Source organism: Varanus komodoensis, unplaced genomic scaffold, assembly GCF_004798865.1.
Source record: "Varanus komodoensis strain SLA01 unplaced genomic scaffold, ASM479886v1 scaffold155, whole genome shotgun sequence".
NCBI lineage: Eukaryota > Metazoa > Chordata > Lepidosauria > Squamata > Varanidae > Varanus > Varanus komodoensis.
In genome coordinates this window covers 165,847-182,970 of record NW_025335455.1, presented here as the reverse complement: position 1 = coordinate 182,970, position 17,124 = coordinate 165,847, and the positions used below count along the sequence as shown (strand labels likewise).

General features: G+C 48.7%; 2 protein-coding genes and 1 long non-coding RNA gene across 4 annotated transcripts; 1 reads left to right on the top strand and 2 right to left on the bottom strand.

The window, feature by feature from the left end:
* Window positions 1-764: 764 nt before the first annotated feature.
* On the bottom strand, window positions 765-5,274 carry LOC123021069. The gene is made up of 2 exons (XM_044425474.1): window positions 4,972-5,274; window positions 765-3,114 (listed from the first exon to the last, which is right to left on the bottom strand). Exons 1-2 carry the CDS (start codon window positions 5,003-5,005, stop codon window positions 2,477-2,479), a joined length of 672 nt encoding a protein of 223 aa, XP_044281409.1. The 5' UTR covers window positions 5,006-5,274; the 3' UTR covers window positions 765-2,476.
* A 48-nt stretch (window positions 5,275-5,322) lies between these two features.
* Window positions 5,323-7,311, top strand: LOC123021070. The gene is made up of 2 exons (XR_006414251.1): window positions 5,323-5,490; window positions 6,795-7,311. It is a non-coding gene; the product is annotated as an uncharacterized LOC123021070 (long non-coding RNA).
* A 912-nt stretch (window positions 7,312-8,223) lies between these two features.
* Window positions 8,224-16,854, bottom strand: LOC123021067 (zinc finger protein RFP-like). Of its 2 annotated transcripts, XM_044425472.1 has the most exons (7): window positions 16,405-16,854; window positions 14,493-14,588; window positions 13,440-13,670; window positions 12,996-13,018; window positions 12,006-12,121; window positions 9,768-9,976; window positions 8,224-9,683 (listed from the first exon to the last, which is right to left on the bottom strand). In XM_044425472.1, exons 1-7 carry the CDS (start codon window positions 16,822-16,824, stop codon window positions 9,279-9,281), a joined length of 1,500 nt encoding a protein of 499 aa, XP_044281407.1. In that variant the 5' UTR covers window positions 16,825-16,854; the 3' UTR covers window positions 8,224-9,278. The 2 variants fall into 2 exon arrangements, with proteins under 2 accessions (XP_044281407.1, XP_044281406.1); XM_044425471.1 differs by having other exon boundaries at window positions 8,224-9,976.
* Between the last annotated feature and the right edge of the window lie 270 nt (window positions 16,855-17,124).

The following is a 17,124-nucleotide window of genomic DNA, read 5'->3' as shown; positions in this document are numbered from 1 at the left end:
CCAGGTACCGTAGTCTGATTTGGTGAAAGAGATGCTGGATCTCTTTTCCATCTTTCTGAAGAAAATGCACTCTGCACCTGCTTGCTAGCATTCAGCCTATGGTCTTGTAGTTTTTTTAAATCGAATTTTGGTGATATTTTAAGAACGCCTAGAATTTGATAGACGGCATGCATGGTTAGAAGTCACAGACATGCATTTATTTGTGTGCCACGGGAACGTTTCCTTTGGCACACTGACCTGCAGTCTAGTGCTGCATGTGGGCACTGCAGCAAAATATTGCAGCGTATCTTAGGTGCAATATTTAAAGGTGTGCTTTACTTCAGGGCTCCTGCCAGCAGTGGTGCCCTTAGATAATGTTGAGTGTTGATTTACTCGTCTCATACAGCCCACCCTTAGCCAGCTCTAGGTATGAAGTCTTCAACTGAGAAGCACTCATTTACTTGAGAATACGTATCATTTTCTTGTAGAATGGGTTCTTCTGATAGTAAAAATAATAAAACGAGCACTGGTAACCTGATGCATGCTTTGCCAACAACCCCAGCCGGAATGGTTTGTAAAAGAAGTGTGGCAGCAGAGTCAGCCCACAGTCGGTGATGCTGGGTGGCCACTTAGGGGGCCTGGAAGTCCAGCCCTGGGCCCCCCACAACCCTCCCGGGAGTTATCAGCTGAGTAAGGACGGGTGGGAGATACAGAGCAAGTAGAACGACTCACGGGCCTATCTATTTTTAAGTGCAAATACGTTGCTTCTAAAACAAAGCACAGCACAGGTTTAATGTTTTTATTACTCTTAACGTTTTTAATTCTGCTTCTGAGCATATCCTTTCTTAGAAATGAGGGGAAAAATCAAATTGCTACAAAGAAGGAACAGAAAAATTAAACTTAGCACAACTGGACTTCCTTAACACCTGTATTGTGCTGCTGATGTGTGAAAAGCCCGGGGGAATAGAAAGCCCCCTAAAATAGGCAGCTGTTGGTGCAGATCTAGGAAGAACATTCCTTGGACACGGATGGAGCCACAGGCTTAACATCCTCCAAAACTGTGATGGCAGAGGCACTCACCTGGATCTGAATTTGCAGGTGGCAAACTGGGGCAGATTTTTTAAAATCAGTTTTAGGAGCCTGCAGAAACCTTGAGAGATTGAAGTGAAAGTTTACCATGCTGGCTTGCTTTTCCGCTCCTTTCCCCCTACACCAACTGAAGAACTGAGATGGCAGTTTCAAACAAGTCATAAAAGAAAATGGATTTATTTATTTGATATTTATTACATACAGATACTGTCTAGTACAGGTTCTCCAGGTGGTTCATAAGAGTTACATACATAAAATGCAACATGATGGACCATGATATAAAACTTGTACAGATTTAAAAGTATCTACAAGATTTTAAAATACTGTAACAAAGCTGAATTGAAAACAAAGCAAAGCACTTAAGGACTGCAGTGCCTGGAAAAGGCGAAGTAGCACAGCAAGCACCCTTTTAATGAGATCCCAAACTCTCTTGCGCTTGCCTCCCCCTTTCAGAGTATGGTTTGAAAGAAGCAAGGTCCAGGTACTTCAGTTCAGAGTGTGCGTATGTATTGTGACCTGTCAGCGATGCAACAGCTCTCCCCATTGCCTTTCTGGACCTGAGCTGCCATTTGTGCTGCAATGAACCCATGGATGCCCTGGATCCTAGAGAAGTAACAATATGGGGGCTTCCAGATGAGCCTTTTCAGAAGCGTACCATCTTTGTCTCTCATCCATGGAATTTTGCAGGGGGGTGTCTAGGCTACATTGATTTCTGGCCATAATGTTCCCGTTTCCAGCTTTTTTCTTGCTGCAGAAATTTCTTGTGGGGAGAAAAAGCAGAGGAATTGCATGATGGCCAGGTTCAGACGACACCATAAGGCAAGGTAGTTTTTCAACACTGTTGGTCTGTTGTGCTGCCTGAAGCTAGTCGTGGTATTTCAGCAGGATAAATTTGGTCTTTAGGAACAATGATAAAAAAACAAGCTTGTTCTATGGCTTCTGCATGCCGCCATGGCTTGTTGCATTGTCTGAACCTTCCATCATGGTTTCCATGGCCCTGGTATGCTACTACCACTGAGTCCTCTGGAAAGAGTGGCAACTGCTGGAGCCACTCCAGCCATTCGTGCATGGGCCAATGATAAAGAGGCGGGCAACTAAGGCAGGGCGTGATGCACCTTGGGATTGAATTTCAGGCTCAATGGGTGATCACATATGGGAGAACTGAGTGGGGAGGATGGAAACCATGATACTTGCCAGTCTGTCAGGTAAAAACGCTCAAACCATGGTAATCGCGCAGAGCTGCTTGTTGTGTTGTACGAATGCAAATGATATCTTGTGATTGGTAGCACCAGTTATGGCAGCTGCTTTATCTTGCATTTATTGGATGGGCTTTTAAATTGCCTTTCATGATAAATCTCAGATGCCTTCTGTCCACCCAGTGGATTGTGCATGTATTAGCAAAGCTTGGTTACCAAACACTGGGAGTGAGAGCCCTCACAAACTCATCCCAAAGTGTAGAAAGCACAATATTATATTTGATATTTTTATCTTTTGTCCTATAGATTTTCATGAGGTTGTCCCCCGCACCAGAAATTAACTGCAGCTGTCTTCCATCGCTCGCTATCTCCATCCAGCAATTGTTCTGCACACGGACAGGCTCTCGGCAAAACTGATCGAAGGCATATTCCAAGCAAGCCTTGAGGCCTTTGGTAGTTTCCCTCCAGGAGAGGATTTCCTGCTGTATCTTCTGTAGGTTCTCCTCGCTTAACAACAAAACACCATCTGGTGACTTCTCTACTGCTGCACTGAATGTGGGGAGCTTGACCGTGTAGTCAGTGTAGGCATCTGCATAGCGCACATGAATGCTGATCTCTCCCTTGCCAGAGACAAACGCCAGCTTCTTCTCCTCGCCTTTGATCACCAGGCAGGCGTTCTCCTGCACGCAGCTTTCTTCGCGGCTGAATTTTAGCAGTGTTTCATCCAGGCATTTTTCCAGGGCTGGGGAAAGGGCACCCAGGGATTCCAGGCGATTGCGCACCTTTGCAATGTTCTCCACGCTGAGTTCCTCCGGCCGGGTTGACATTAGGATTGCGCCCTTATCCATCCCTGCCAGGGACCGTGCATTGTAGGAGAAAGAGAAATGGCATGACGATGCACTCATGGCAGTGGGGGCTTTTAAAAATGAGTGCGAAAAAGGAGTCGCAACCACTTTCCATTCCAGCAATGCCACCCATTCACACACGTTTTCAGAACGCTTACACCCATTCCCTCCCATTCCTTAATTTGCAGACAAAATAAGTTTTGCTTGTTTTATATTAAATTACATACAGGCATCACTCTAACTCAGTCCTACATATGAATATTTCCTCTGTCTTTGCTGAAGCTTATAAATAATGGATACACCTGGATAAGATGTGGTTATATTGATATTTATATTTAAGCAATTACTAATTTTATTATTTTTCAATTTATATCCTGCCTTTTTCCTACAAAGGGCTCAAGGCAGCTTACATCATTCTCCTCCTCCATCTTATCCCCACAACAACAACCCTGTGAGGGAGGTTGGGCTGAGAGTGTGTGACTGGCCCAAAGTCACCCAGTTGGCTCCATGGCTGAGCGGGGACTAGAACCCAGATCGTCTGAGTCCCAGTCCCATGCTCTTAACCACTACACCACACTGGCTCTCAGAGTTTTCTTTCTAATTAGATTCTGTTTTGATGAGATTCATAATATAATTAAATTGAAAAATGGTTATAAGGCCTTAGAGTGGGAAACTGAGGAAGCTAAGTGAGCGAATTGCTTCCAAGAGGTCTAATATAATGCACAGCCAAATGGGTTTTGAAATATGAACTTCAGCTTTACATTTTCAAGGTAGGTCTGTCATATCTACCTATCATTCCAGATATTCGCATAAACATGTAGACCCACCAGGGAACAAACTCCAGCAAGAGACAATCTAGAAATCCAGGCTTCTAATCACCTCCACTGTAAACTCCTTAAAAATGGGTAGTTAAAACCAAACGGGACTGTGAGGGGCTCCAAAGGGATCTCTCCACAGTGGGAGAAGGGGCATCAACATGACAGGTGCAGTTCAATAGAAGGAAGTGTAGAGTAATGCCATGTTGGGGCAAAAAAATCCAGCTTCAAGCATAGGCTGATGGGAGCTGAACTAGCAGTGGCTGAGCCGGAACAGGCTCTTGGGGCAGTGGCGGATAGTTCGATGAAAATGTTGGCCCCAGCGCGCAGCTGCCGTGAAGGTGGCAAACTCTGTCAGGCGTAATTAGGAATGGAACAGAAAATAGGACTACCAAAAACTTCCTTCCCTTATACAAATCTTAGGTGTGACTGCACTTGGAATAGTGTGTCCGGTTCCACCTGAAAAGGGGCATTAATGAGTTGGAAGAAGTACAGAGAAGGGCAACAAAAATGATCAGACGGCTGGAGCAGCTCCCCTTGAGGAGCAGCTACAAAAACTGGGACTGTCTCGCTTAAGAAAAAGGCGAGCTAGCGGAGACATGATCGAGGTGTTTAAAATAATGCCATGGTGTGAGGAAAGTAGAAAGGGAGAGCTTTTTCTCCCTGTCCCACAACACTCAACCCTGGGGTCATCCTGTGAAGCTGACTGGGGGAAGGTTTAGCACAGACGAGAGAGAGGAATACGCTGCCACGGGAAGAGGTGCTGGCTGCCAATCTGGATGGCTCTTGGATGGTTTGGACAGGTTGATGAGGGAAAGGCTGTCAGTGACTGCGAGCCTTGCTGGGCTGCCTCCTTGACCAGGGCTGGCATGCCTGCACGCACCCAGCTGGGCAGGAGGTGGTCTTGCCCCCCTCCCGCTCGAGGGGTCCCGTGGGCAGCTGCTTTGCCACTTTGTACAGAGCGCTGGCCTAGATGCACCTCCGGTTTGATCCAGCAGGGCTTCTCTCACGGCTTTTCCAGAGAACTTGCCCCCCCCCCACCGTTACCTGTGCTTTGACTCCTGCAGGTGGTCACCTCCATGTCTTGCGGAGACTGCCCTCAGAGGACCGCGATCTGTCGGTGTCCGTCTCGACGGGAAAGCGTGGCCTTCAAGCACCGACTGCCTATTTAATCCCCCGTCCCATCCTCCACTTTCGGTTTCCTGACTAGTGCGGCCGCAGCTTTTGGTTTCGTCGGGACCTTGGCCAGGAGGGGTGCTCGAACCAAGCGCTTGTCCCCGCCTCGTGCATTTCTTTGCCTCGCATCGGCTCTTGCCCGGACAGGAAAGATGCCGGCAGGCGCGGAGCCGGCGGCGGGGACAGGGCGGCCGCTGGTCAGACTGGCTGCGGCAGGAGGTCACGTGGGTGCGCACGCGCGTCTCTGCGCGCTGCTCCCGGAACCAGGATTGCCAGGAAAACGAAACTCAGGCGTGGAAACGCAACTGCCGAGGAAGTCGGAGCGATAGGCGAGCCGCTTGGGAAAACGCCAGGAGGAGAAAGACCCTCTGCATCCTGAAGGCGAAAGAGGTACGAAGCGTTCTGCAGTTCTTCGCAGAGTTAAGCCGCTGCGAATCGAGTGACAGTTTTGGAGAGAAGGCGCCTTTTGTGAACGAAAGCGAGGTGGAGGGAGCATTTTGACGTGCCTTCACAGCTCTGTGCAGCCTTTCCTCGTTCTTCTTATGAATGCAAGGGACAGTTATTTACACTGTCCAGAAATTTGGATTTTTTTGGGGTGGGGGGGGGCTGGAGATAGCGAGAGGATTTCCAGAATTTGGGGATGGGCGGGGAACTTGCTCCCATCCCTCCCTCGCGGTTGGCCGGGGCAGATAGGAATTGGGGTAGAGCATTGGCCTGCCTGGCTGGAGCTACACTCTTCAGGGAAAAGCATTTTGGGCCCGCAACCAGGGGTGGGGGGAAGCATGTTTCAGAGAAATGAAGGACGTCAGTCCTGGCGCGGCGCCTGATTTGCTGCGGAGCATCAGACGCAGCTCAGTTCCCAGTCTGCGCATCCCGCTCTGAGCAAGCCTGTGGATCCTTGAGGCATCCAACAATGCCTTCCATAGTCAGGCTGGAGCATTTAATTTAATTTGTATTTATTTACCTGGGTATTCCTAAATGACCTTTCATGGAAAGTAGATTAAACTGTCTTAAGATGTATGCCCGAGGGTGGATGTTAGGATGGCAACCTTATTTGAAATCCCAGGATAAGAGCCTATCACACTCTCTAGAACAGCCTTTTCCAACCTGGTGCCCTGCAGAAGTACTGGACTACATCACCCATTACTCCCAAACACTGGGATTGTGCTGCTGTGGAGGATGGGAACTGGAAGGCTAGGAGGGCACCAGGTTTGGGGAGCCCTACTGCAAGTGCTGCTAAAAAAGCACCCCCCCACCCGCCTGAATTAAGAACAGGGATGTGATGCCTTCCTGAATCTTTGTGTAGAGGCCAGGTCGTGCAGGTTCCTTTTAACATCTGCCAGACAGGCATTCCACAGGAGTAGTTCTTCTCATTGGGACACCAGTCTATGATGCCTGCTGTCGACACTCCAGCCCTGCCCCCCACCCAAGAGTACCTCCTCCATGCCCCCTTCTCTGGGGATGCCCTTCAGTCTCCTGAGTTCAGAGATGTAGGAGTATTGAGGGAGCAAGTCACAAGACTGCACCCTGAGACTGACATATTCCACTGACATAGACACTTGTTAGAGATAATTAACTGGAAAACATTGATTGCACCTTTGAAACCACTAAGCTTGCCTAATACTCAGGTTGCAATTGGCATCCATTCATTGTTACTGATGAACCTAAGAAGTAACCTTCCCACTTCTTCCCAGAGGACTGAACCCCTGAGCCGTTGGAACGGATTGTGCCACTGGGAGCACCATGGAAATCATTGACAAGGACTTCGAGGAAAGACTTCTCAAGATAACTATGATGGATCTTGTGGCAAAGAAGACCGCTGTGGAAGAAGAAAACAAGATGTCCCCAGCTCTAGCGGCCTGCTTCAGCCATGCTGCAGAACTCCTGAGAAAGGATCCAAACATTTTCGGAGAAGTGCAACTGGTCCTCCAAGGCGGAGGATCATGTGTGAGTTTAGCTCCTGCTAAGTATTTCGACAGGCGCATTATTTGGTATGATGACCATTTGAAGGTTGTCCAGGATGACCTGGATGTCTGATTATCTCCAGCTGCTCCAGATGTTTACTGAATTGTAGCCGTTTTGCATTGCTGAGTAGGCATTGTTTGCATTTTCCGTAAAGCATTTCTGCTTAACAGCTGTGTGACTTTGTAATACTCTTTGGAGTGATATTTCTTGTGCTGCAACAAATAAAATAAAGTGTCTTGTGGCCACCTTGTGGATTTTATTATTTACTTATTTATTTTCTGTACCACCCAGTAGCTAAATCTGTCTGGGTAGTTCACAGCAATTAATGCATACAGCATATGCAATAAAGTATAAATGTAATACACACAGCATAAAATCCCAGTATACAGATTTGAAGCAGCTAACATACAAAAATATAGAACAGTGCAACATCCTAAGTATTTTCATTAAAAAAGTAGACCTAAATAAAATAACTCCTTCATGGATCACTGCCTTGTCGTGGCGAAGGGGCTTGTGTAGCTCAATGAAGCTATGAGCTATGCTGAGCAGGGCCACCCAAGACAGACTGGTCATATCAGAGAACTCTGGCAAAACATGAACTACGGGAGAAGGAAATGGCAACCCACTCCAGTATCTTTGCCATGAAAACCCCATGGACAGTACCAAAAGGCAAAAAGATATGACGCCGGAAGATGAGCCCCTCAGGTCAGAAGGTGTCCAATATGCTACTGGGGAAGAGCGGAGGGCTAGTACTAGTTGCACCAGAAAGAATGGAGTGACGGGACCAAAGCCGAAAGGACACTCAGCTGCAGATGTATCTGGTGGTGAAAGGAAAGTCCGATGCTGCAAAGATCTATACTCCATAGGAACCCGGAATGTAAGATCCATGAATCAAGGCAAGCTGGACGTGGTCAAACAAGAGATGACAAGACTGAACATCGACATCTTAGGAATCAAAGGGGCCAGAATGGATTAACCTTAATTACATTGAATCTCATGGGGAAATTTGACTTGGGTCACAACCAGTTTGGGTCACAACCAGAGTTGGATGTAGGAATATTTCATTTCAGTTTGCAGAATCATCCAGACTTGTATACTATGTGACCATAAATGTGGAACAGTTTTTAAATGTTTGCACATTCCCACTATTCCCAAAAATGCAGATTGTATTTATTTATTTCTTGAAATTAGCACTTTCTCAACAATGCTCATTTTCACAGTTTGGTCAGGAGAAACGTTTGGGAAGGAAGTATGCAACTTTGAAAAATGTTCAGAGAAATGCATGCGTTTCCTGTTCAGAGTGCACACATTCCCATTCAAGTGAATTGAAAAAGCAGATACAAAGAAAACAAGCTGATCCAAGATGCAAAGTGAAGTTTGCAGAATTTTGCTGAGCTCGGCCATTCCTGGCTTCCTCGTCCCCAGCTTGGAGTCAGCCTTGATCCTGCAATCTTTATGTATTGTCTGTCTGTCCGTTCATTCATTTGTTGTGCACCCTTTTGCTTTATTTTGGCGAAACCCACAGTACAATATCAATGGAAATTGGGTTCCTTGATCAGTTTGTATTATCAGCAGAGTGAGCCCCTGTACGTGCAAAGTGGGAGCCCAGAACACAAGGCGTTTCCTTCATCGAGCAACTAACTGAAAGCCCTTTTGCAGCACTAGAAGCTGCCACTCAGGGGACACACAAGGGGCCCTGGGTTCAAGGCAGTGATGCTCAACACAGCGCTGCGGGAAGGTGCCTCTGCCCGCTCGCAGGATCCCTCAGCACCCCCACGTCGCAGCCCACCCTACTCTGGAAGGTCTCCCCGCTCTTGGAAGATGCTTCTGGGGAAGCTGGAGGAGTGAGATGGAAAGCCACCCCCACCCCCACCCCCCCACTTCCAGCAGCACGGCTCTGGATCTAAATTAGTAAGCTTGAACTGATTAATCTGTTGCAAATGGAACCGTCCCTTTGTCCTCCAGTGCTCATCATTTAAGGGGTTTATCTTGTCCTTTCCGTCTTATTAGGATCACTGTTTGAATTTTACAGTGCCTTTTAGTTACACTGCATTGCTTTGTTTATTTGTGTCAGAAGCATCACAATTAAATTAAGGCATAATCCTTTAGAGATTAAAGGAAACTGAGATTTAAAAAAAAGAATGTGGGAGAAACTGAAACAGATCTGGGGTTTGTCACTGTATAACTGAGTTTTCTCAGCAAGAAACGTCACTTCATTTTCCCATACTAAGCCAGGAGGAGATCTCATCGCCTGAAAAGTCACCACAACATTTATAAATGGTGGTGTGGTTGTGAGCATTAAGAAAGGTCACTGTTCCGTTTTCATAGTTCAGGGATACCCGGACCTTCCTTGGCATATCCTTCACACGAAAAAGTGTGTCAACATTGCTTGTGGGATTTGGCCCCTGAGACAACTGACAAGAAGCGAACGCACTTAGACTCCCATCAGGAAACTTGCCCAGCGCCCAGATTCCTTCGAGCGGATATTTACAGCCATCCCTTAGATGCTCTCTGGCCACCCCCACAGCCCAGAACCGTTCCTGGGGCACATCCACTTCCCAGGAGTGGCTCCCAGAGGCTATTCTCTCAGTTCCCATAAGGTAGGTCCAGCAATGCAGTGGGTCGCTCTGGGGCGATGACACGATATTCTGCTGTGAAAATGCTGAATTCCTATTTGAAAATGCTGAATTCTGCTGTGGAAATGCTGATTTCCTATATGAAAATGCTGAATTCTGCTGTGGAAATGCTGAATTCCTATTTGAAAATGCTGAATTCTGTGATCGTTGTTGCTCCACCAATTTCATTACTGTGTCATCCACTGCCAGCCATACTGTTGGAATTGCCACTGTACGATTTGTTGGATTTGTCACTGTAGGAATTGTCATGCTTTCTCTTCCAGTCAGTAGTCTTTCTACGAGAGAAAAGGAAAGATCAGGGAGGAAGCCCAGGGAGATATAGACGTGATTGGGAGATCTGGGCTCTGGCCTCCGCTCAGCCATTAAGCTCACTGGGTGGCTTTGGGCCAGTTCCTCACTCTCACTCTCACACTGACCTACCTCACAGGGCTGTTGTTATAAGGATAAAATGGGGTTATGTAAGCTGCCTTGGGCTCTACACAAGAAAAAAAGGCAGGATATAAATACAAAGCAGTAAGAATGATGCAACATCCACAAACTCAGGGCCCATTTCAGTCAAAGCAACTAACACTAGGTAACACTGGTCTCCCCTTCATGGATCACTGCCTCGTCGTGCCGAACGGGCTTGTGTAGCTCAATGAAGCTATGAGCTATGCTGAGCAGGGCCACCCAAGACAGACTGGTCATATCAGGGAACTCTGGCAAAACATGAACTACGGGAGAAGGAAATGGCAACTCACTCCAGTATCTTTGCCAGGAAAACCCCATGGACAGTACCAAAAGGCAAAAAGATATGACGCCGGAATATGAGCACCTCAGGTCAGAAGGTGTCCAATATGCTACTGGGGAAGAGCGGAGGGCTAGTACTAGTTGCGCCAGAAAGAATGAAGCGACTGGGTCAAAGCCGAAAGGACACTCAGTTGCAGATGTATCTAGAGGTAAAAGGAGAGTCTGATGCTGTAAAGATCCGTACTCCATAGGAACCAGGAATGAAAGATCCATGAGGAAGATCCTGGGGAGAAAAGCTATGGGGCCTTTGAATTGTGGTGCTGGAGAAGACTCCTGCGAGTCCCTTGGACTGCAAGGTGATCAAACCAGTCAGTCCTAGAGGAGATCAACCCTGACTGCTCTTTAGGAGGCCAGATCCTGAAGATGAAACTCAAACACTTTGGCCACCTAATAAGAAGGAAGGACTCACTGGAGAAGAGCCTGATGCTGGAAACAATAGATGGCGAAAGAAGGAGGGGACGGCAGAGGATGAGGTGGCTGGATGGAGTCACTGAAGCAGTCGGCATGAGCTTAAGTGGACTCTGGAGTTGGTGGAGGACAGGAGGCCCTGGAGCAATGTTGTCCGTGGGGTCGCGATGGGTCGGACACGACTAACGACAACAACAACACTGGACTGCACTTCCTGCCACAGATCAATGGATGTAACAACCTCGGCTTCCTTGGTAGCCTTAACGTGACTGCCTGTTTCTTACCCTTAGTCCCACCTCCTAAGATATGTGCACCAATAATAATGGACTTTCTCTGAGTGCACTAACAAAGGCTTACATACCCAAGGCAAAATCATTTTTTAAAGTCTGAGCTTCAGAAGATTGTGAATTCCTGACTTGGCTGCTTTTCAGATTGTTCAACCACAGCAGCAGTGAAATCTCGGATTTCTGATCCATTTGAATCGAGCAGTAACCCCTCCCCACCAAAGAAGGAAGACTAAGAGAGAAAAAATGTGCAGAAATGAACCAGGGTGGTCCCACTCCGGATAGTGGCTGTGCTTTGGTTACATGGGCAGGACCAAAACGAGCCAGTTCCTCACAAAAGGAATGGGAAGAAGGACCGCTGCACGTTTTGCCTCGGGGCAGGAGTGCCGCAAGGGCCGGAGCCCTCCTTCTTCACTGCATGCTTGGCATCTGGAGTTTAGGACTCTGCCCGTGGACAGCTGCCCCCCACCCACATGCCCTCCCCCTCCCTGAGCACTAGATGCTCAGGACGGGGAAGCAAACCGCATGGGCTTCCTGGAAGCCTGTGGCTGGTCACTGCCGGAACTCAGACACCGAACTGAGGAGGAGCTTGAGCCTGATCTGGCACAGCGTATGTCCTTGTGATTAGGAGGGAAGAATGGACATGAGCCGCCAGGATGGCTACATCAGCGGTTTTACTGGTTCCTTTAAAGGCAGGTGCCAGGAGGCAGCCTGGCAACCCTAACAAAGCATTACAAAAGGCTGGAACACAACAAGTCAGCCAGAACCTCATAGCTGTATTTTAATGCCACCCTTACAAATTCATGTGCAGACTCTTTGTTACCTCTGAAATCCTTCACGACCGTCTCAAAAGATGTACGTGACTCGGAGAACTTCTTAATATCTTCGCTTAATTTAGGAGGAAATGCTTTTTGATACTCCCAGGGTTTTTCTTCACACCTGGGAAGACACAACCAATATTTTCTATAAATCCATCTATTCTCAAAGCTCTTAATTCAGTAGAAAAATTGGGACACCAAAGAAAGGTTTGTGATGGAGTACAGAACTTGTGACCCATGGGCTGAATCCTGCCTTTGAAAGTTCTGCATTTAAGCTGCAGAAACTCTGTGGATTTTTCCATGGGACAGAGTTTGACATTCCTTTTCAAATCATCTGCCTGAAGTTTAGATGGGGATTTTGCATGATACACAATGTTTAAACTTATAGCAGCACCGGAACAGAAGTACCTAAAATATACTTAAATGTAAATGTACCTCACTAATTTACTTTAACAGCCATTGTGGTATGCAAATAAAGCTGGCATGGATAATTGGGGCAAGCAATGGGAAAGGTTTTCCACCCTTTTCGTCCCACTATAACTCACCCACTGTAAACACTCAGAATCTGTTGTCCGGAATCTAGTGGCCTGAAGGCAATTCATCAAGGACTGTGATTACTGTAATGAGCTCTATGTGAGGCTACCTTTGCAAACAGTCCGGACATTACACTAATGCAGGACAGGGCAGTGAGGCTGACCACTCAAGCCCACCTTCAGCTGCAAGAGACAGCGATGGTCTTGCGCTGCCCTCAACGGCAGGCGGAATTTCCCAGATGCTCTGCTCAACGCCTGCACAGAATACGCGTCGCTCAGCAATCAAGATGACAGTAGATGAACAACGCTGCCCCCCGCCAGGGAGTCCGATAGCTTCCCCGCACGACCACAGAGAGGCAGACTGCTCGCACGCAGCCCCTGCTTCCCCCATGTTTTAATATTTATTTATTTAAAACGTTTATATACGGTCCACTACTGAGGTCTCATGGCAACGTCACTCACCTTGGTAAGATGTCTCTGATGTCCTACAGGGATGAGAGAGAGAGAGAGGGAGAGAGGGAGAGAGGGAGAAATTTAGATGCATGTGCCAGTCCCTCCCATGCACCAGATGCCTGTTAAAGCCACAGGGGACATACTCTGGCTACACTCCCTAGCAGTGCAAACCAGCACAGCTGTAGCAACACTTCTCTGGAGGAACTCTGCATCTGAATGCTGCCAGGACAAAAGAAGGCCACTTGAAAAACAAGCCAGCCAGCAAGGATCCAATGCTTCAATTCAATGGCTGTTTTGCATTGTGTGACCTGTTAGGTCTCATTAAGTGCTGCTGATTGCTGATTTTTGACTTTTTGCCTGGTTTGAAATGATTGCATTTAATTTTAGAGCTTTATAAAAGGGGAAACCATCCTTCCCTGAACCATTTCTTCTTTATTTCGTATTTATTCTCACCTGCAAGAATTCATCTGCTGACTGCTTCAGTTTCTCCTCCACCTCCTTGATGAGGCTGTCTATGGAGGAAATTTTATCAGAATATTCGCTACTGTATTTATTGTTGGCATCTGTAATCTGGTCATCCAGATCTTTCAGTTGCGCCAGCAGGAACTCCTCTCGCTCTTTCAGAAACTTCCGCAGTTGCTCAAATTCGGCCACAATTTTTTCTCTCTCTCTTTCTGTTTGCTCCTGCAAAGAGAAAGGGAAAAGCGGGAGAAGGGATGGCTTGAATGAACTTGCATCCTTCTTTCTTTTTGGAGGACTGATAAGCACAGCCATGCAGGAGTGTGGGGGGGGGGGGCGGCACATGCTGTCACTGCATGAGAATGAATCAAAATGCCTTGAGGCACAAAATGGCGGGCAAGCAAGTGCTGCACAGAACATGACATTCGCAAGCACTCCTCAAGCAACAAGATACCTGGCTTCAGTGGATTCTCCCAGGACCACCTTGCTAATTTGCACAACACTTTCGTCCCTCCCTCCCTCCCTCCCTCCCTCTCTCTCATGTGTAAGGATCCAGCCACAGAAAGGAATATGAATATTCAAAGCTACCTTTGATGGAGGCAGCGTGCTAATCCATCTAGCCTGGGACTGTCCCAACAGGCTGCCAATGGATGGCCAAGATCTGGAGCAGAGACCTTGCCTGGCTTTACCACTTCGTAAAGCGAAGGGGAGCGAGCAGGGAGATCGTGGCCTCCAGACTTAGCCTACAACTCCCCACTTCTTTCACCACTGGCTTTCCTGGCTAGGGCCACTGGGAGTTGTAGGCCAAATGATCTGGAAGGCTACAGACTGGCCAGCCCTGCATGAGGTGAACCAAGCTGTCAAGGTTTACATCTGGGACATTCCGAGATGTTCTGCAGGAGCTGGGATAGAAAAGCTTCTAATAAAATTAGATAAATAAAAGTAACACATTATCTGTGCGGAGGACATGCTCCACCACTGAGCAGCGGCTGCAGCTGGCAAGTAAATCTATTCCCCAGAAGCGGCCAGTTCTGCAAGGGTACTTACCAGCAGTGTCTTGCCTTCAGCTTGCTCCTTCAATATAGCAGAAACATACTTTTCTTTCTCCTCATTCAGAAGTTTCAAATCACTCTGAATTTTACACTGCCACACAAAACGAGAAATATTGGATTACTTGTGTTGGCAAAGAAGATACATTGGTAAGTGTTACGGCCACTGCTGTCTGCTCAAGGCTGAGCTCCGAGTTCTTTACAGAAAGAAAATAGCCTCGAAAGTGTTCCCAGGAGGTGCCATTCTCTTCACAGCGTCAGTTTCTCCTTTCCTTCTTGCACTTTTGCCAATAAAACCCTCTTAACTCCTGGGTTTGAGAGATGTCAGTGTGGCTGTACAGTGTATTACTGAGTCATGTCCACACCTTAGCAACGTTTGATGCCCAGGAATTCTTCATATCAATATGGGCGATGGAATCTTTACCCATGTTTTGCTCTGAAGATTGCCAGAATACTCACAAACACACATACAGCATTTAATGTACATGGAGGTCCAAACCATTTTTACTTTTGCTGTATTTTACTGTGGTTGTATTCTAATTGATTGATTTGCTTTGAATCCCACTTTCCTATCAAGGAAATGGCACTGAAAGCTGTTCTGGTGAAAGTAGTGTGAGCCGGTCTCTCCCTCACGCTTTCCCTCTCCCGCAGACACCAACAAGACTTCAGAGGCTCAGGCCTTTGATTAAAGCTTCATGGGTTACACAATAGTATACTGCCTATCATAGAGGCATTCTTTCTGAGAAGTGGAAGTAGCATCTGCCCACGGGAAGAGCCCAGTTCCAACAGAAGCTTGGCTGCCTTTTCTGAAAACATTCTGACGCTCCCACCAGGGCCGCTCTTGCTACTTGAGGGTTGGATGGCACTCTGGACATTTAATAATTGTCTCACGCGCTTTGCTGTCAACCCCCGCCTGGTTCACGGACTCCCTCCCAGCCTGCTCTCCCCAGCTGTGAAGGGATCCCCCCCTTTCCCAGGCATGCCGGTCCCACACTCTGCCTGAGCATCTCCACTAGGCACCCAGCCTTCTGCCCACCTCTGTCCCTCCGCCTCCTCAGAACTGGAGGGATTTATCTGAGCAGAGTGTCATCTGCAAGAGACGGGTCTCCTCTCTACACTAAGTTGGAAAGGGCGATTCTGAATTAGTGCTAACCAACCCATCAGTCCTCCATTTCCCCACCTTCCCCTGCTCCATGAGGCCAGAAAATACCTTGGAACTCAGGAGAAAACCGCACAACGCTTTTTTCTTCTGCGGGAGGCCATGTGAGAAGCTGATGCTCCAGACAATATCTCCATTTTGGCAGGCGGCCAAGCCCCCGGTAGTCTCAGAAGGCCGAAAAAATGCATACCAAGATTCTGGAACTTGCAGTCTCAAGAAGGAGTCCAGGGCAACTTTTGATCTGCAGGTACCTTGGCCTACAACTCCCATCATGCTTCACCTTTTGCTAAGCTGGCTAGAGCTGAAGGGAGCTGTAGGCCAGAACACCAGCAGAGCCACATGCTCTGCGCACTGGTCCCAAAAGGAAGAGAGGCTCTGCTGGTGCCTGAGGAGCAACTGCGCCAGCCCACCAGGCAGGTTTCCGAGCCCTTGGGACCGGGGAAGGGGAGGCGAAGGCGCGCTTCCTTGCAGTGCTCTTGGGCCAAGCGGCGAGTCAGTCGGCGGCCGCTAGGCCATTTCAGAGGCAGATTAGTGGTCTCATGGCGGAGGGGCTTTAGAGGGCCGGTTGCAGTGCACACAGCAAGCCTCTCTCTCTCTCTCCTCTCAATGCCATGAGCCCAGGCTTTTCATAGCTGCTGGGGGGCGGAGTGGGGGGAGCCCTCGGCTTCCGCGCAAGGTCCAGCCCTAGCTGCGCCCAGGAGTGGGGTTCTGCCCCGCCGCGGCCCCATTGCCACCCCCTCCAGAGTCCTACCTTGTACTCCTCGAAAGCCTCCTCCTTCGGAATCACCTTGTGCTGCCGGTGCTCTTTGGCTTTGTCGCAAACCACGCAGATGAGCACCCGATCATCCTCGCAGAAAAGTTTCAGCAGCTCCTGGTGCTTCTCGCAGACGCCTCCCAAGGCTTCCGCCCCTCTGGGCTGCTGCAGACTGAACTTCTTGACCACGGCCACCATGCTCGCCAGCTGCCGGCTGGGCCTGAAGCTCCCTCGCTGACACGGCTCCCTGCACTGAGGACACAACGCGTCCTTGTCAGCCTCTGCCCAGCACTGGGTGATGCAGTCCTGGCAGAAGGTGTGCCCGCAGGATACGATCACCGGCTCTTTGAAATATTCCAGGCAGACGGAGCATGTGGCTTCATCGCACAGGGTCTGGATCGACGCGGCGTCCGCCATGGCGCCTGGCTGCAGCCTCCTGAAAGCCAGTTTCGTTTCCCCGCTTTGAGGGCGTGCGCGGAAGTCCCGCTCAGGCTGGCGCAGCGGAGGAGGCGGAGCAGCCCCCGTGGCGCGCAGAGTGCAGCGCGCGTGCGCACACGCGCAGGGGGGACCGGGCTTGCCCCAGCGCGGGCCAAGGGAGGAAACGCGCCCATTTGGAAGACCGGAGCAAGCGCATGTTTCATCACTGAGGAAGCGCGTGCTTCCCGTAACGCTGAGGGGCCGTGAATCAGTCACTCAGTCGCGCGCTCTCTCTCTCGC